At 43.5% G+C, this 20,319-nt stretch overlaps 1 protein-coding gene across 8 annotated transcripts in view; it reads right to left on the reverse strand.

Moving 5' to 3' along the window:
• The window catches only part of col12a1b (collagen, type XII, alpha 1b), a 96,466-nt gene that overhangs the window by 4,561 nt on the left and 71,586 nt on the right, over positions 1-20,319 (reverse strand). For all 8 annotated transcript variants that reach the window (XM_042300641.1, XM_024377783.2, XM_042300644.1 and 5 more), the window contains 22 exons: positions 18,115-18,267; positions 17,868-17,942; positions 16,928-17,067; positions 16,653-16,776; positions 16,293-16,436; positions 15,955-16,119; positions 15,784-15,822; positions 15,516-15,654; positions 13,331-13,473; positions 12,602-12,711; positions 6,745-6,903; positions 6,391-6,468; positions 4,641-4,727; positions 4,145-4,198; positions 3,629-3,724; positions 2,982-3,035; positions 1,616-1,669; positions 1,448-1,501; positions 872-943; positions 696-731; positions 526-592; positions 230-415 (listed from right to left, as the gene is read on the reverse strand). In XM_042300641.1, coding sequence (XP_042156575.1) covers positions 230-415; positions 526-592; positions 696-731; positions 872-943; positions 1,448-1,501; positions 1,616-1,669; positions 2,982-3,035; positions 3,629-3,724; positions 4,145-4,198; positions 4,641-4,727; positions 6,391-6,468; positions 6,745-6,903; positions 12,602-12,711; positions 13,331-13,473; positions 15,516-15,654; positions 15,784-15,822; positions 15,955-16,119; positions 16,293-16,436; positions 16,653-16,776; positions 16,928-17,067; positions 17,868-17,942; positions 18,115-18,267 — 2,229 coding nt within the window. The remainder of the gene's footprint in view (positions 1-229; positions 416-525; positions 593-695; positions 732-871; positions 944-1,447; positions 1,502-1,615; positions 1,670-2,981; positions 3,036-3,628; positions 3,725-4,144; positions 4,199-4,640; positions 4,728-6,390; positions 6,469-6,744; positions 6,904-12,601; positions 12,712-13,330; positions 13,474-15,515; positions 15,655-15,783; positions 15,823-15,954; positions 16,120-16,292; positions 16,437-16,652; positions 16,777-16,927; positions 17,068-17,867; positions 17,943-18,114; positions 18,268-20,319) is intronic.

The following is a 20,319-nucleotide window of genomic DNA, read 5'->3' on the forward strand; positions in this document are numbered from 1 at the left end:
CCTTTCAATTTGTAGTAAGACCTCGACAACTAGGTGAGGGGAATTTCTAAATAATCAATTACCTTAATTGGTCAACCATGTACATGGGAGGAGAGAAAATCCGCAGACATACTGCCATCCAGGAATTGAGTTTGACACCCTAGAGCTAAACCTATTGATAAACAGCTTTATCAGTTAACATAGGGGAAATCTTGGGTTCCTGACAGTCATGGACATCCTGACGACGTACCTCTCTCTCCTTGCTGGCCAGGTTGTCCTGAACTTCCTGGGAATCCATTCCTGCCTGCCTGTCCAGGCTCTCCACGGGGACCCTGGTTACCGCTGGGCCCAGCGGGTCCGGGGGGACCTGGGTTGTTGCTACTACGGTAACCGCTGGGAATCTGGTTCAGCATGGAATTGACTCTACTCATTTGTCCTGAAAAAACAATGATAAACATAAACACTGAGAAGGCAACAGACATTTTGATTTCTCTCTGGTGAAAGAAGTACTTACAAATGTAGTGCTGAAAAAAAAGGCCCACTCACCATTTACTATCTGCTCACACACTTGTCTGGCAATGGATCGCATCATGTTCTGAGGAGCAAAGTCGCCCTAGAAACAAACAGAGAGGAAGGCTTGGTGATGAATATACATGACTTACTGAGATTTACTGTGGTTCACAACTTGGAGCTAGAACCCTGGAGATGTTACTCACCCTCTCTCCTCTGTCCCCTTTAATACCATTGGCTCCCTGAAATGAAATGAAAGTACAAGGCCGTTACATCTCACTGCATACAGATGTATGTACTGTATGACACAAAAACGTTGCCTTTCAGTGGTTTGCATGACATGCAGAACTGTATTATGAGATTTGGTGAGGTGGATGCTTACCGAAACACCTGTGTCACCAGGCTTTCCTGGTTTTCCTGAAACCCCAGGCATTCCAGGAGATCCAGGAGGTCCCTGAATAGTGACAAGACCAAAAACAACCAATCAAATACATGTATTGCACCATGCACTTCAAGGAACCACAATGGGAAGTCATAGACTTTGTTGTTATCCCTGTCAAGTTTTAAAATTGAATTTACATTTTTTTTAAAGTATGTATTTTTTTAAACTTGCAAATTAAACAATCAATCAATCCAGTGACACAAACAACGGACGGAACAAATCAGAAACAGTGACGCAAACAAAAGTACCATTCAGATACAGTGACACAAACAAAATAACCATTCAGATACAGTGACACAAACAAAATAACCATTCAGATACAGTGACACAAACAAAATAACCATTCAGATACAGTGACACAAACAAAAGAACCAATCAGATACAGTGACACAAACAAAATAACCACTCAGATTACGCTCAAGAAACTTCTGGTCTGTCTTTACTATAGTTTAGGAGGCTGAGTTTGACAGTTCTTAAATGTCTTTATCTCCCTGACTTTACTTTGTCTGAGCATACCATTGGGCCTGTTGGACCTCTGGATCCAGCCTGTCCTTCCTTTCCTTGGGGTCCCTGCATTCACAACACACAGACAATAGAGTTAAACAAGTTGAGCTGATGGGATGAAGTTCATTTGACAGACGACATTGCATGATCATTAGACAAAGGCCCATTGATTTTACTTACCCTCGGTCCAGCAGGTCCGATTGGGCCGATGGTCCCAGCTATCCCAGGTGGACCCTGGGAAAAAAGGCGGAAACACAACCCACGTGAGAGCTGGACTTTCTTCAATTCATTCTCACAGCTCACATTAACACAGGACACCTACCTTTGGACCAACCAACTCAAACCTGTTTATTTAACCACCAGTTTCCTGTGTGTCAAACAGCACATTTCCCATTTATTTCAAATTTCCTCTGAAACTCTGCTCACTTTTGTATTGTCAAATCCTCTCTGGCCTTTGATGCTTCGCATAAAATGTACAGGGAACATAATATATTCCAGATCCGATTTTATTGGCCATTATAAATCAGGACTGCATACTCTGCAAGTCGTTAAATGCATGTTGCTATATCATCTGTTCTATCATGCTCACCTGCAAACACTACCCACAATCTATTTAAGCGATGGGTTCACCAAGGCTTTTATCTTGGAATTGATCATTATTTTACACTTGGTAATTCATTCTCCAGTGTCTTGTGGCATCAACAAACCGGCATGAATTCTAAACTGAGATAAAACGAAAATGTAGGGAGGGGGAAGACTTTGTTCCCAATTGACTCCTCTGCATAGAAGTACTCTGAGTTTACTGGTAGACACACAGGGGGCTTCTCCTTTTAAATCCGTAAATAAAAGGGGCAGGCTTTTTCTAGAAATACAAAGATGCCATTTCATGTATGAGGGCTGGAGGGGGCTATTTGTTTATGACATTGTGAGTTTCATGGAAACCATCTCAGAGGATCTCTAAAATGCAGACGTATGACGACACATGGAAGTGCATTGTTGCTCTGTAAAACGTCACAGGCGAGGCCTGGAAATCATTGATGGGCTCGCATAATGTTGTCAATATTGATGAAGTAGAAGAGCCAGCTATGTTATGGGAGCAGAGTAAAGCTCGTTTACCATTATGTTCTGTGTAGCGATGCCATCTATCATAGAGGTTTGGTATGTTAAAGAAAAAAGACGGGTGTTCATGAAACTGGATTTTCCATTATTCCATTCTATATCACCGCATCCGCTTTGTATGGACCACAGTACAACTGACACAAAGAGGAAGGCCTAATGTGCACAGCCTAACCAGAAGCCCCTGGTTAAGAAGCGTTGTATATCAAGGTGATTTGTTTTCTACTCAGTTATTCTTAACTTCAAGAAAGATTCAATACAAATTTGGGAATCTCAACCTGCCTCTTTGTGAGTTCTCCTCATATGAAATATTGTCTGTGGCTTGCCACATGAAGAGAGGCCAGAGAAGCAGAATATCTGTACCCTGTGAATTATCCCCGATTTACTGTTCTAAACCACAGCCAGGCCGGTGAGCCAAAGCAGCACTCACTTTCTGTCCAGGTAGCCCAGAATCACCAGCTTCTCCCTTCGGTCCTTGGCGGCCCTGAAACAGCGGAGGGAGAAACACATTTTCACTCAGTGGATAACAACATAATACTTCCTCCAAACTCAACACTCACTAACCTTCAGGTGACAGATCTAAGAAAATGTGTTGTGCCAATCTGTCTTGAACCCAAGATAAACACGTTGTGATGAGAGATCTGTGCGAGATGTGTGGAAGTGTATTGGTGATGTCTGAACAGTCTAATGGCAAATTCCTTTTTTTTTGGTGAAGAAGTGGATAAACATTCGTCTTGAGTTTGGGTGCTTTTCAGCGAAGGAAATCCCAGTGGTGATTAATGTCGCACTGAGCTGCATTGAGATGCATTGAGATTAGGCTGGCTTAACATATCCCTAGACATGAAGAAATGCAGGCTCAACAGGGCTCTGCCACAATTACTCTGCAGCTTGTGATTTCCTTACATAATGAACGGACAAAATGATTCTTATTCGGTGTGTGGCGGCATCGTGGGATTTGCGTGTAACTGCTGGAAACGAGCCGTGCGCAGCAGCAACGCCCGTGGCTGGGGAGAGGGGAGGGTATGTGGCGTGTGGAATGTGTGAGTGTGGAGTGTTCAGTGTAAGAGTGAGACTCACAGCTTCTCCTGGAATAGACAGCCCGCTAGATCCTTGAGGGCCAGGCAGACCCATAGGTCCTGGCAATCCTGTATCGCCACGCGGTCCAATTGGACCCTATCAGAGGAACAAAGACAAGAGATAAGAATCAATTAGACCTGGAAAGAATGTTGCTATTGAGATCTCCAGACTGAAAATAGCAGTGCGGTCAAACACGCTACTGTTGCAATCTCTGGAAGAAGGCACAGGAAACCGTGGAATGCCTACACTGTCAAACCAAGCCACCCTGAAATTTCGAGAAGACTGACATACTCCTAATAAGTGAATTCAGATGTGTTCCTTCCTCTTCAAAGCCATGAAACTGTAAACAGTTCTCAGTTTTCATCAAGAGCAGAAAAAGCTTTAAGGAGTCTCCAATATCCCACATTCTCCAAACTGTGTCAAATGCCTTGACCACTTTATGACTTGCCTGCCATCGGTTATAGCCCTGCAGTCCTAAAGAGGGAATCTGAGAGGTGAGGTTAGTGAGGTACTTACAGCCGGGCCAGTCTCTCCTCTTTCACCCCGGGGACCTTTGCTACCGGGTGCGCCCTGGTGAAGGAAGATCATTTGTCAAGTTAGCACCGGGTGTCCAGAAGCTCAGACCCATACTCATGATGGATACTCCCTCCCTGGGTGCTTCATAATCATCACTGTAGTTTCTTTCTGGCTTGCCCTTTTAAAATGAAATACAAGCCAACTTTTTGTGTGCATTTGTACAGTCAGTCCTACATAATGAATGCATGTATGTCAGAGGCAACTGTACAGTACATAAATCAAAATGTGTCAAAAAGATACTTTTCGATCGGCAGATCAATGAGTTCACTGGAAACCCTGGCCTGCAGCATAGAGATGGAAGGAAAACAAGTCCTAAATGCCACCCTATTACCTATGTAGTGCCTTATGGGCCCTGATCAGAAGTAGTGCACTAAATAGGGAACAGAGTGCTATTTGGAGACAAATAGAGAGTGTAGTGGGTGTATCTGGTGCTTACCACTGCCCCCTGTGTTCCCTGGGGTCCTGTGCTTTCCGAGGTACATGTGCAGGCATTGGGGAGGGACGGGCACTTGGACTCTTCTCTCTGATACAGGGGAGGGAACAGACAAAGAGAAGTGTTGAGCTGCGATAACTAGAAGGAGTTGGGCTAAAACACAGACCCATTACTGACTGTCTCTCCAGATAAAAGTGTCTGCTAAATGACTGAAATGTAAGCAGAGGAAGGGTCAGGAGGTTACAGGATAATACGGCTTATTTTGATTGATTAAATGTTATTAAGTTTGTACCAGCAGTACGGTATATCTCAAGGAAGACAAACTGATGAAGTACATGCTCACTAGATAAGAGCAATATTTTATAGAACAACTCTAATCAGGCAGATGTGTTGGCATGCAACCCTATACAGCCTGAGTTTCCAGGAAGTCCATTGTTGTAAGCCCTACCCACAAGACATGAAACACATTAAAACACATTCTGGGTGTCCAACCGACAGTGATTGTGCAGCTCTGATTTGTTGAAACAGGGGCGTGTTCTTGGATATCTCTGGCGGAACAAAAGCGAGAAAGTCCAGATCAAACAGGGGCATTGTCTTGACAGTTTGGCTTTGTTTTCTGTTGGATGTACGTATTGTTGAAGGCCGTTCAAAGTTGTGATGCCTTTACAGTCGACAGGCGTTGCTTCTCCGCCTACCGGCCGGGCTCTGGGACAGCGTATCTGCAAATCAGCAACACTCTCTCCTTGACAAAAGGTGTTTGAAGCTGCAGCTGGGCCATTTAAACACAGTCATGGTTCTTTAACGGTCAGGACAGGAGACCATAATTATAGAATGGCCAACTAGGATTGTAAAATGAATGTGCCTCACAAACATCCATTGAAACATCCATCTTCCAAGAGTTTGAATAATTTAAGAAGAAAAAATAAGAGATTTCCTGTTCTAACTGATGAACGTTCTTTTTCTGCTGCCAAAATGTGCTCTGTAATGAGGCACTTTTTCATTCAGCTTCGACTTTGACATATTAGAGAGAACAACTGCCTAGGGGTGGTTAGTCAAGTGCTAATCATGCCATACGTAGCAGCTCGCCATTCACTTAGGTTGAGTGAAATATACGAAGCTTTCTGTCTGCACATGATTTGACCATTTGGAATCGGATTTGTAGGGATGCTGTTTCACTCTTACTGCATCTGTTATACAAGTTATCAGGACAGCATTAGAATCCAAGACACGGCTCAGAAAATACAGGCTTGTTTTTCCATTGTTCCTCTTCACGTGTTCAGGATGAGGTAAGCATGTCCTAAAGCAGAGATGTCCGATGGATATGCGTCTGTTTGCTGCCGTGTTAAAAGGTGAGACAAGCAAGATGCATTGTCTAATACGCACATGTTCACACGCATGCACACACACACACACACACACACACACACACACACACAACTGGACTTGATCTCAGTCACGGACACTCATGCCAGGCCGAAGGCACACACACACACTCAGAGGCTCAACAGGTGTCAAGAGGACTATGGATTTGGGTCAGTGAAGATGCTTACAGACTGCTCAAGAACTTTTTTTTTTGCAGCCTGTTAAGTTGTCCCGCCTCTCCCCTGGTCCAAGTGTAGGGTGAAGTTGCCCCTAGTCACTGATCGGCATTTTTCCCCACTGATGGTTAGGATTGGGGGGAGAGGAAGCTGATCCTAGATATGTACCTTGGGGAAATTTCAGCGGAGGTCCACTGAGGCTCCTCTTTACTCACCATAGATGGAAGGTCACAGCATCTGTCTCTGCTCGTCCAGCCCAGGGTGCACACTATATCGAACATCTGGAGCTGGAACTGTGGAACACGGGGAAAAAAAAGGAAACTTTACATACTTCCTCCGCATCCCAAAATATAAAATAAGAAAACAAGGAGAATGTGGAGACAGAGAGCCCGCAGAGCATCAGATAAGGATAACAGGCACATTCCACTTGGGATGCACTGTGTTGGAGGGAGTGAGCTTCAAGGCTTCCTCCTGTCATAACAGCACTCAGATACACAGGAGCACTAAAACCGTCATGCTAGTAGGCTTGTAGGTCCATATCCTTTGATGTTGTATGACAGTTCACTTACAGTTGCAGATTCACCCTTGGAGCCAATGGACTTGGACATTTTGCCCAGAACTTGATAGCCATCCGTGGACGTGTTTCCAGCTTCCTTAATCTCCTTGTCCGCCACCTCTTGGCAGTCGAGGTTCAGCTTGACATTGGTGGGGGAAACAAGGATGTGGAGCTGCAGACAGAAAAGATTGAGTGTTGTTACATTCTTCGTCCAGGACATACTTTCGTCTAGGAACGTCTGCTGTCTATCCTAAAACTCTGCAAATCATTGGGTTATCTGGGGTTGGCAACAGAGCACAGAGAGACACAGGGTGTATTTGGATGTGTTATTTCCTCTCCTTGATGTGTTGTGCCTTGAATCTCTCCAAAAGAGATAGGCCAGAGTACAATAACAAGAGCAGCACACAAACATGATTTCAATGTGTTCCGATGATGTAGAGTATCCTAAAAGTGCACACAGGGTAGGATACGCTCAGGATAAGATAATCACCAAAATTCCATCGATGGCATCTCCATTCACTGTTAAATACATAACATTAGTCATATAGCATGTCATATCATCAGTAAGATTGAGCAAGTGTGGTAGAACACAGTAGGCAATGCCGGATCAGCTGTTTTGCTTGCCTACTGATTTACAGAGCACCGCCATCCAATCATCTGTCTCGTTTACTTTGCGGTGATGGGTTTAAAGTGATGTGGTGCACACCAAGGATGAGTGTTTCCACCACTGTGTTTCACAGAGTCAATGTACACACTGCGCTGCTAGTCCTGACTCAGATCGACCTCACCACATTTTCTGATGATGTTGTTTTGTGGCGCGGCATAAGAAGTGCTCCCTTTTCACCCTTTCCCTATATTGCCAAGCTTTGAGAGGCTAGCTGCTGTTCTGGGGAGTTCAGCTGTAGCCCAGTAACCACATTCTTACTGAGCATGCAAAATGATACTGTACAGTACCGAGCCATGGAGTCAGCCCCAGAGGTTTGACAACCACACACTGTTTAATTCATTGTGGTCGACAAATGTACAGCTATGTTTAGCCGACCACGAGCAGAGGAAACTCGTATCTCAGGATTCTTCTCGGAGAGCATGCAGACAGACAGCGGAGCACGCTCCGTAATTTATGGAAACTGTGAGTCTATTTTGGACAGCAAGAGGGTAAATAAGGCAACGGTACTGTGAGAAAGCAACTCGGCTCAAGGAAATGACATCATCATCAGCGCTCTAGCGTGAAGAAGAAATGCAGCACCTCTAGGAATGCTCTACACAGCCTCAGACTGTCTCCAGTTTAAGACCTTGGGCTGAGCCATTCAGAAACAGCAATACAACAAATCTCACCTTGTCGCCCATCAAGAATCAAACACACAAAACCTTTAACTCTAAGAAAAGGGATACTAAGATGCTATCGTAACCCCAAAAAATGTTGTGTGCAGCAGGCAGGACCGTAAAGATGCCATTCCCGGTGAGCTCACTGATGTGACATCCAAGTTACAGACGTCGGAGTTTCCCTTGACCTCTCGTCAGTGACTGGGACAGATTATACAGCTCCTCCCAGAGCTTCTACCATCATATGACCATATCCTCTCTCTCTCTCTCTCTCTCTCTGACATGACCATCTCCTAACATGTATTAGCCTTTTCATTCACAAGTCTTGGGTGTTCTCTATCCATTTGGTCTACATATGGTTTGCGTTTTGCTCACTGACTCAAGCTTCCATGAAATCCATATGCCTTTATTTGAGTATTTGGTACAATATGCATTAGGTTGTTATTGTATTATCCAAACACAAGACAGTGGTTTTTGATAACGAATTAAATGTTTGATACTTTCAGCATGATGAAAAGCAGAGTCCATACTGTCAGGGTATGTCAACACTCATTTATCATCTTTGTGGATATTTAAACAAACTCCAAAACGGCTATTAATCATGGTTCAAGAAACTGCTTTAGGGTTTGATTCCTGAGGGTCTGCTAAACCTACTATATGCTTACCGTAATCTTAGTTGAAAGAAAGGGTTACTGGCGAGAGAACAAAGCATTCAAACTGTCATCAGAAACAGGCAAATAGAGATGGTTTATACCAGGGGTCTTCAAACTGGGTTGCAGACTGTCTGCATATTGCACTAAATGGGTACTGAACGGGGTCCGCAATTTAGATTTTTTTTGCTAGCTGCAACATAACACCATGGATAACATTTTTATTTCTCTGCATCCAATATGAAGGAAGTTAGAGGTAGTTTCTAGCTAGCTTTAGCGCAATGACTGGAAGTCTACAGGAACAGTTAGCATGCTGGCTGTTCCTGTTCATCTGACTCTGGGGAAGTAGATAGAAGGCTTCAATGCCAAAATTTCGAACTACCCCTTTAATATGGAGACAATTACAGTAATTGGAGCAAATTACATATTTTTTTTGTATAGAAAAATCTTAGGCTTATTTCCAGCAATTCTACACATTTTGTCATGGAGTGCAAAGAAAATGTTTCTATTTTAAAGCAAATTTTCTCACATGTGTATTCATGATATATTTGAGTGACTAAAAATTACAACAATATCTATGGGCTAACAAAACTAAATAAAAAAACGATTTCTAGATCTGGACTCTTCTGACAAATTATAAATAGCTCTCTAAGGTATACAATGACTAACATGACAAGAGGAACTGATGATGTACTACCCAATTTCGAAATTGCCCCTTGTGCATTCTACTACTACAACTTTCAAGAGTAAGTTTAATACAGAATCGGTGACCCGTCCTCGTGCTCACCTCATTAGCATGAGGTTGTAAGAAACCCCAAAAAAGCCCAGGACATAGACATATCTGATATGGGCAGAAAGATTGTTAATCTAACTGCACTGTCCAATTTACAGTAGCTATTACAGTGAAATAATACCATGCTATTGTTTGAGGAGAATGCACAATTATGAACTTGAAAATGTGTGAATAAACCAATTAGGCACATTTGGGCAGTCTTGATACAACATTTTAAATAGATATGCAGTAGTTCATTGGATCAGTCTAAAACTTTTCACATACACTGCTGCCATCTAGTGGTCAAAGTCTATATTGCTCCTGGGCTAGAATGATTCATTATGGCATTTCTCTAGCATTTCAAAGATGGTACAAAAAAAAACACTTTTTAAAAAAGTATTATCTTTTACCAGATCTAATGTGTTATATTCTCCTACATTAATTTCACATTTCCACAAATTTCAAAGTGTTTCCTTTCAAATGGTATCAAGAATATGCATATCCTTGTTTCAGGTCCTGAGCTACAGGCAGTTAGATTTGGGTTTGTCATTTTGAAAAAGGGGCTGATCCTTAAGAGGATTTATTAAAGCTGCCCCCACTACCGACCCATAAAATATATTAAACTATGTATATATTTTTAGAATACCATCTTTGAAAACTAACAATCAAATAAAAGCTAGACAGTCAAGGGAGAATATATATATATTTTTAAATGCATTCAGGGCATATGGCTATTGACTTTGTTCTAATGTTTGAGGATTTTTTTTGTGTGAATTTCAGTACAATTTTCTCTAAACCGCCAAGATACCTTTATCTATCTAGCTAATAGACTATGTTTGAGTTTACACTTCCTCTTCCAATGAACTGTGGGGAGGTCAAAATAATGAAACTGTCTACCAAATCTGTTCATTCTAAAATGTTGATTACTTTTATTTGCCATTATCATTCACCTGATAATAAGACACAATGTGATTGTATTTTTTACTAAGATATGATGGGGGTTCCTGGGTTGCCGGTTTGCCTAGGCAGGGGTCCCTGGGTAAGAAAAGTTTGAAAACAAGTGGCTTATACAATAGTAGCAGTGAGGATTTTTTTTACTGACTGATATAATGGAATTGTATTTTGACCCAATATACACACAGGAGGCTCCCAATTCCTTCAGTGGAGCACATCTGTTAAACCTATTTTAGGGAATTTTGTATCATCGGCGGTAACTAAGACCTTTCAAACGCTGAATTAGCAATTTCCTGACTGCTTAGGTCGAGGTAAATCAGCCTTGCGGTGAAGCAGTGCAACCCGGCTGTTTAAAAGCCCATAGCCCTCCTCACCACACAACACTATCCTAAACCTGCCAGAGTTGGCTAAGAAAACAAACCAGGACATCAATCAAATAAGGGAGTGAGAGTCTGGGTTCAAGCTAACCCGTCTAAATTGTGTTTGTTTATGCTGCATATTCTGGCGGCAGGGCGAGAAGAGTGGGTTCTATAAGTCACCAGTTCTGTAACTGACACGGTCATCTACTTCTTAAAAATACATAATGCATCCTTCAAAGGAAAATTTCAACCGCTACACTGACTGAGGGAAATGACAAGTGAAAAGCACTTACCCTACTCATTACTGTCTGTCTGTGAGTCTGTCACTGTAAGAAGTGTGGTTGAGGTCCTGTCCCCAAGTGGGAGCTGGAAATTTCCTAGCTTGGTTTCCAAATTGCACCCTATTCCTTACACTTTATTTACATTTTTATTTATTTAACTAGGCAAGTCAGTAAAGAACAAATTCTTAGAGCACTACTTTTGAGCCCAGCTGGACAACACTTGGAGAGATAGTGCATACATAACCATGCTGGATGACTGGGACAGATACAGCATACATAACCATGCTGGATGACTGGGACAGATACAGCATACATAACCATGCTGGATGACTGGGACAGATACAGCATACATAACCATGCTGGGAGGTAAACCGCAGAACAGAGTCGCCGCCCCTACAGCAACGGCGAGAATTCCCCTGCGGTCGGCTACCAGAGGCAACAGAGGCAAGGCTTGCATCCAACATCCAGGCAGAGAAAAGGCAGCAGAGCCAAAAATGGGATAGCGATAGAGAAAGAGAGAGCGAGCGAGAGAAAGAGAGAGAAAGAGAGAGCGAGCGAGAGAAAGGCAGGCAGAAAAACCTCCCCCCAGCCTGGCATTCCACTGCCTCTCTGATGTAATTATTTAATAGTTATAGCAGTGACCCAATATTTTCCAGACTAGCACGCCAAGCAGCGACTAGCAGTACATTTTAATGGTCTCCGCAAGAGGACTTATAGATTCTAGTGAACGTTTGTGATAGCGTTGTTAAATGACTATGTCCACAGCCCCTATGAGCACACGGCTCTGACCTTATGGTAAATGGAAACTCCAGTAAGTAACAACGGGAAGTGCTTCCATATAGCTCTTAATGCACAGAGTATACACAGACTGCCTATGGTTAATCTTTAATGGTCTCCCTCCCTCAGGCTACAACTTAATACGCTAATCCAAGAGATCCAAGAGATCAAATATGCCAACAGAGTCTGATTTCTCTGCCCCACTTAGTCCAGTTTCTCCCGGGAAACCAACAGCCATCGAATTAGAGCCCAATGTGGAGTTGGAGCTGGACCAAACATGACCACTTCAGCTTAGCATGAACCAGTCATTTGATTGGCTTCAAAGTCCAAACAAACGGGTAAAAGATCAATGGCCTCTTCTATCGCTTGATTATTTTGAGAGGCTTTGATTACCATCAATAACGTCAATCTATGCTTCATGTAACATTGGGGTTTATACAACTTACAGCCAAAGACCATCTGTTTGCATGAGCAGACAGTTCTGCAGAACACATGTCTGTAGCTGTACCGGGAGGTACACCTCCTGTAATATACAATGTATTAGGAATGCCAGGTATCCCTTCTCATTATCTGTGTATCCTCAGGACATGCAAGCTGACGGCAAGAAGAAAGGAGACAAGTGTGATTGACGTGCCATACCTCAAGTCCAGTCGCCAGGCCCCTTGAATGTTCCATAATCTGGCCATTAACGTCACTACACCCAGTATATTCCTCCAATCACAACAGTCACGCAGACAGGCAAGTCAGGGTTTACCTTGTGGAAGCTTCCATGGAAGATTCTCTTCACTTGATCATTGTCGAATGTGACCCTCTGGATCTCCCCCCTCGTATCCTTGTTATAATACGAAATTGTTTGGCTGGAAGCTGAATAGAGAAAAACGAGTTTGAGGAGAGAAGAGAAAGAGGTTACAGATAGCTCTCCAACGTCGCATTAGGACTTGGTGTCATGCAAAGCTCCTAAACTAGAAACAGGACTCCAATACCATTGTCATCAACGGGCAGTGTATCATAAGGCAGATATGCTTTGTCAAAGCTGCATCACAAACAACATGGCCGGGGCTTTATAAAGGCCAGCTGAAGATAGCTTATACAGGATGTTGGAACCGGAGGAGGGTGAGTGTGGTTACTGAGGGAGACCAAAGCAGCCCTGGGCTCTGGAGCCCATTACGATCCCTTCACTGTTCCCATGAGAGAACATCAGACAGAACAACATAAATCTATCTACAGCTGCTGGATATGATATCGCCTCCTCACACAACACTACTTCCTCCTTCCTCGATGGCTGTGTCACAAATGGCACCCTATTCCCCATGAAGTGTACTACTTTTTTTGACCAGGGTACATATGGCTCCGGTCAAAAGTAGTGCACTATGTAGGGAGTAGGGGGTCATTTTGGGATGCAGCACCAGTAACATCTTGTAGCCCTCATTGTAAAACCCTATGTACTCGACCCCTTCAAATTCCCAGAGCTACAGAGCCTTACGATCAATGGTGACCCCGACTTCAGGCTTGTCGTCCTTGGTGGACACCTGCCAGATGTCAAAGGCCTCGTTGGGTGTGTCCGGGAGGAGACGGAACATCATGATGATGGTGTAGGAGTGAGGTAGTCCGTCTGGGTGGATCTCCCTGTTCAAACCCCCACACAACCCCAACAATAAGACTGACCATTAAAAAAAAAGACAAAATACACAATAATCAATTCACCATTAATATACATGTGTACAGTATTACTCTATGCCTATGAACCACCGTGATGTGGCTGATGTTTTTCCATAGAGTCGCAAGCAGAGGTAAAACTCTGTGGCAGAAGGTTAAGCTGACTGGAGATATACAGTATTTGATAGGCCTACTGTGCGTGTGGCTGATAAAACGCTTAGAGATGTACGGTGTAGGAGATAGCCAGTGTAGTTGGATGTCTCGGAGCTACGTGGGATGAGTGAACCCAGCAGCACGCCAGAACTTCAGATTGAGCTAGAACACTGCTATAGGGCAGTCCATATTCTGACATGTTGGGACCTGTTGGGTCAGCCAATTACAAGCGAATAAGCAGGACATCGTACATTAATTGACCTAGTTTAGAGGGGAATGGGGTCTAACATTTTGTCTGAACATAGTTGAGTATGACGTGTCATCTCCAAGTGCCAAACCAACATTAATACAGTTTTTACTGCATGGGAAAGGCCCACAAAAAGGTAATGTTTAAACAAGTCATTTCTTAACACCTGCACTCCCTGCATTGACCTACATCTCCTCAGTCTTCCTGGATTCGAGCAGAGACAAGCTTTCAGAGTCTGAGACTATCATTATAATGTGCTGCATCTCAATTATCCCTTAAATCCATTAGCTCACAAAAGCAGTGCAGAAATACACTGCAAATGAGTGGATTCGGCTATTTCAGCCACACCCATTGCTGCCAGGTGTATAAAATCAAGCACACAGCCATGCAATCTCCATAGATCAATCAATCAATCACATGTATTTATAAAGCCCTTTTTACATCAGCCGATGTCACAAACAGACATTGACAGTAGAATGACACGTAATTGAAGAGATCAGTGACTTTTAACGTGGCACAGTCATAGGATGCCACCTTTCCAACAAGTCAAGTTTGTCAAATTTCTGCCCTGCTAGAGCTGCTCCGGTCAACTGTAAGTGCTGTTATTGTGAAGTTGCAACGTTTAGGAGCAACAATGGCTCAGCCTCGAAGTGGTAGGCCACACAAGCTCACAGAACGGGACCCCTCACTACAGAGTTCCAAACTGCCTCTGGAAGCAACATCAGCACAATAGCTGTTCGTCGGGAGCTTCATGAAATGGGTTTCCATGGCTGAGCAGCCACACACAAGCCTAAGAACACCATGCACAATGCCAAGCGTCAGCTGGAGTGTTGTAAAGCTCGCCACCATTGGACTCGTTCTCTGAAGTGATGAATCACGCTTCACCATCTGGCAATCCGACTGACAAACCTGGGTTTGGCAGATGCCAGGAGAACGCTACCTACCCGAATGCATAGTGCCAACTGTAAAGTTTGGTGGATGAGGAATAATGGTCTGGGGCTGCTTTTCATGGCTCGGACTAGTTCCAGTGAAGGGAAATCTCAAAGCTACAGCATACAATGACATTATAGATGATTCTGTGCTTCCAACTTTGTGGCAACAGTTTGGGGAAGGCCCGTTCCTGTTTCAGCATGACAATACCCATGTGCACAAAGCTTTGGTCCATACAGAAATGGTTTGTCAGGATCGGTGTGGAAGAACTTGACTGGCCTGCATAGATCCCTGATCTCAACCGCATCAAACACCTTTGGGATGAATTGGAACGCCGACTGCGAGCCAGGCCTAATCACCCAACATCAGTGCCCGACCTCAACAATGCTCTTGTGGTTGAATGGAAGTCCCCGCAGCAATGTTCCAACATCTAGTGAAAGCCTTCCTAGAAGAGTGGAGGCTGTTATAGCAGCAAATGGGGGACCAACTCCATATTAATGCCCATGATTTTGGATTGAGATGTTCGACGAGCAGGTGTCCACGTACATTTGGCTATGCAGTGTACAACCACAAGAATTGACCATTCAAAGCCAAAGACAATGATAGCATGTAAAATTTACAAACAGGACTTCAGAAAAACCTGGTGATTTTGTAATCCAAGACAATGGTATCGCCGACTCACGTGGTGGGCTGGGTCAGGAAGGAGTTCTTATGGAGTCTGTAGGCTGTGTAGCTGTTGAAGGAACCAGGTTCCATAGACACTCCCTTGATATAGCCATAGGTCGTCTCTGTCAGGTTGAACGCCTCCAGCATCCTGAAGCCTACAGCACAAGGTGAATAACTCATTTTAAGTTCTAGAACTTCTCAAACCAATGAGGGAATGATGCATGCGGTTTCTGCAGACGGTTCTAATTTGGGATGTACATAAATAATAATCTGAGCATTTTTACCAGGCGATGTGAATCCATTCAGGTAGATCAGGGGACAAGCTGTGAAGATAATATCAAAGATTAGCAACAGTTCAATTTGTTTCTAGAATTTTATCTTGGGTGATAAATGAAATCGCTTACAGCTAAATACCATAAGTGGTATCCAAAATAACAAACAACAAAACAGCTTACATGACGTTGCTGTTTCGCAAATGAAGGTCACAAGGTTGTCTTGGATAGTTGCAAAGGCGTCAAAGTCGTCCACAACAAAGATGTGTCTGTCACTTGGCTTGCTGCCAATGTTCTGCAGCTCAGCAAAATCCACATCGGCAACACCAACCACAAACACACTGTAACCTGGAGAAGGAGCACATGCATTCTCAGAAAACCAACTGCACTATGTGCATGGGGTGATGCTAAAATGCTACAGATTGCTAATACCTCAATGACAACATTTACAAGCATTATGGGATATGACTGACAATGGGTTGACTTGAAGATTGCTGTGCAGCAAATTGAGTAACCCTTACCAGCATGCTGCAGCGTGGCAGCGTTTTTCTTCACCTCATCCTGAGAGCGACCGTCTGTGACAGCTACCACAACCTTGGGGACATTCCTCCTCATTCCATTTTCTGGGGCGAACACCTTCTCCTTGACATGCATCAAAGCAGCGCCTGATCAAGAACAAAGAAAGGTAGATTAATTAAGGTGATAGACAACAATGTATACTCAAAGGGTGGATATATGCCTGGCTCCGATGAAACATGTTGGTGTCCATTGCAAAGTCACTTTTACATAAGGCCCTGGGCAAAAGAAGTGCACTATATAGGGAATAGGGGGGCATTTGGGAGACAGCCTAGATGATGGAAGCTGGGTTTGGGGAGCCTCACCGGTCTTAGTGTTTCCTCCTCGGTACTGGATCAGCTGTAGAGCAGCGAGAGCGTTGCCCTTGTCCGAGTAAGAGTTCAGCCTGAACTCTGTCTTTGCTTCGTCGCTGTACTGCACGAACGACACCTGTTTCCAAAGTAGAAAGCATTACAAGGAGTTATAGTACGATTTCATACCGCACCTATTATTCTAAACAGTTCGCCAAGTTGACTAACAATTACAACTTACTTTTTCCACTATTACAATGTGCTATCCCTCTATTTATAGCACTACACACCTGCATTCCTGTCGATCCGATGACGTCGAAGGCTCCAATCATGCTGAAGACGAACTGCACCACTTTCCGGAAACTGTCTTCTCCAATACTCCACGAGCCATCAATAAGGAAGACCACATCTGCCTTGGCACCTTTGCACACTGAGGCAAAAGAAAAAGAACTCAGTGAACTGCACTTAAAAGATTCCATGGCAGGCACCAGATTCTGGGCTGCCTGGAACACCAGGCCCGATAACAGAGAAAGGCATGATAATGAGAGTCGGCAACCTCAAAAACAAAAAAAAGCCTGCATGAATCTCACAAACAAAATCATTGAGAGAAAGAAATTACATAATGAAGCTATACATGGCAATTATTGGTTTAATTGATCACACTTTCCTGAAGAAAATGAAAAAAAACTAGGAACATTTGGTTACTATAAAGGCTTCAAGATAATGTCTGCCTGATGTGATAGAGCACTTTATTTTTGTATCTCTCGCAATCCCAGTCAGAATCCATAAACAAGTTTTACACCATACCTTATCAAACAAACAGCTTCTTTGGACTTTCTCAACACCTAGGTCAGTCATTAGTCAATGGGTGAGTTCCCATTGAAAACCCTGGAGGGTCTGTGTGGAGCATGTGGCGGCCATTACTTTAACACTGGCACCACTGTGATCCAGAGGAAATATCTCTGCAGGTCTCTGCTTCTGCCAAATAGTGAGATTTTGATGGCATTGCATGTTTTCTGAACCTGGCTTTTTATGACTCGCAACTAATCGCACTAAAACACACTCAAATTCAAATGTCGATGACTTTGCAGTTGACACCTTGTTTGGGCTCCAAGGAAGGCTTCAAATGTTCTATATAGCATTGGTGAATGTGGTGCCGTTTGGTGCTTTGGCAATATGGAGGTGATGGATACTGTATGTCGTAGTCATCATAGCGCCATTGGTTCTTACCTGCCCATGCAGGAGGAATGGTAGGTGGTGGTGGAGGAGTGGGGGGTGGCGTTGGGGCTTCAGTAGGTTTGACCACTTTGAGAAAGAGACAACAAAGTGTCAGTGAACATCAACAAAGAAATTACAAATTCAGATAGCACATTGGCACCACTTGTGTAAAAAGGTGAAGACTACTGAGGTAACTGTACTGACTGTAAGTCACTCTGGATAAGAGTGTGTGCTAAATTACTCAAATGTAAATACTCACATGTTCTCTCTTTGGCGCTGACTCCAGGGCCCTCGAGGTTAGGGGTCTGAACGAACACGGTGGCGCTATAAAGAGCGTCAGGGGAGAGCCCCTTGAAGCAGTACTGGCTCTGAGCTGCAGTAATGGTGATCTCCTGCTGACCTTTACTGGAGGCTACACACAGATAAAACAAGGAGAAATGTGAGACATGTTGACATATGTTGAGAAGAGAAACATGTTGACATGTGTTGACTGCCGAGGCTGCTGCCTGAAACGTTGCTCCTCGTAAAAATCACGGGTCTTCTCTGAGTACAAAAAGCAGAGTTAATGCCATTCAGCTGGGGCTATGACAGGGCTGCGGTAAGGCAAATAGATGTAATATCGGTGTTGTCACGCTACATATGTAATTCAATATGAATTGTTTTGGGGAAAATGGAGAACGTTTTCCAAAATGTGGTATTTTTGGTCAAATGAACCATGAGACCAAGACAATGGCCTTATAAGGGCAAATATCCCCTCAATCACTTCTCCTGGGCTGACCCCTTGCTGCTCAAGGTAGAAGACCAAGATAATTGTGCAGAGATGTATGCTATGATCCTCATTCCTCAACCACATTCCACTTCAGTAACAAACACTTGGCATTCCAATACTGACTTGGAAGCTCAGTCTGTCTGGGAAGCATCTTTAAAAAGGTCGCTAGCTTTTCAAACCTTGGGGACTGTTTACTTTCGGTGAGTGTTCTCTATTCTCTACCACAGTTGTCTTTCTGACACAAGCAAAGCCTGCTTAAGTTTGGGTAGTGATTACCATGTTCATATTTAAATCCTTGAGATACTGCCTCTTGTTATTAACAGTTTATTCCTCTACTGAAAAAAAAAAAATCGGGAAACAAAATAATGATAGTTGTTATACAATACATAGCCTAATAGTCTACCGCGTATTACGCACGGCAGAATTAATAATGTTATTTTTTACGATTTAATATGTATAATAATTGGTCTAACCTATTGGATCCTCCAAAATGAAAACTGAATTGTCCGTAGAGTTCCGAGGAGGATTGTGTCGAGGCACAGTTCCGGGGAAGGGTACCAAAAATGTCAGCATCATTAAAGTTCTCCAAGAACACAGTGGCCTCCATCAGTGGCAGGAACTGGGAGACTAGTCAGGATCGAGGGAAGGATGAATGGAGCAAAGTACAGAGAGATCCCTGAGGAAAACCTTCTCCAGAGCGCGCAGGACGTCAGACTGGGGCGATATTTTCACCATCCAACAGCACAACGACCCTAAGCACACAGCCAAGACAACGCAGGAGCGGCTTCGGGACAAGTCTCTGAATGTCCTTGAGCGGCCCAGCCAGAGCCCGCACTTGACCCTGATCAAACATCTCTGGAGAGACCTGAAAATAGCCTTGCAGCGACGCTCCCCATCCAACCTGACAGAGCTTGAGAGGATCTGCAGAGAAGAATGGGAGAAACTCCCCAAATACTGGTGTGCCAAGCTTGTAGCGTCATACCCAAGAAGACTCGAGGCTGTAATCGCTGCCAAAGGTGCTTCCACAAAGTACTGAGTAAAGGGTCTGAATACTTATGTAAAAGGCTGTAGCGTAACAAAATGAGGAAAAAGTCAATGGGTCTGAATACTTTCCAAATGCACTGTATGTGGAAATAGCACTTTTCTATGTTTTGTAAGTCAAAAAGATAGAGGAAGATAAATGTTTCCAATGACATCATCAACCAATTACTAGACAATTAGTAGGCAATGCCTCCTCATCATTGGTGAAAGCACATGATGGACACTGATTATGTCATTGGAAACATTTATCTTCTACCTTTCTTTCAACAAAACACAGAAATGTGACATATTCACATATGTTGATGTTGGGATGGTGCTGGAGAGGATGAATTTGAAGTTGAACATGTAAAACAGTTTAAGCACATTTCTCTGCTGTGAAATCGGAGTAGTCTATCAGAATGATTGAAAAAGGGACAACGGGAAAGCGCAGCCTCCATTCGCTATTCGAGTGCAGACGGATGATAATGGCCCATTCTAAATCAAAACAAATGCAGCACATTAATAAAGACAAGATTACATTGAGAATAGTCTAATGAGTTTGAATATTTTCACTTGATGAGGGAACAGCCAGTGCAACAGAGCGCAAGCTTTTTGTTTGTGACTTTTTACAAATCACCAATATAGTTGCATAGAGCAGCCCATACATGTTTGGAT

The sequence above is a fragment of the Oncorhynchus tshawytscha genome, linkage group LG18 (assembly GCF_018296145.1).
Source record: "Oncorhynchus tshawytscha isolate Ot180627B linkage group LG18, Otsh_v2.0, whole genome shotgun sequence".
Taxonomy (NCBI): domain Eukaryota; kingdom Metazoa; phylum Chordata; class Actinopteri; order Salmoniformes; family Salmonidae; genus Oncorhynchus; species Oncorhynchus tshawytscha.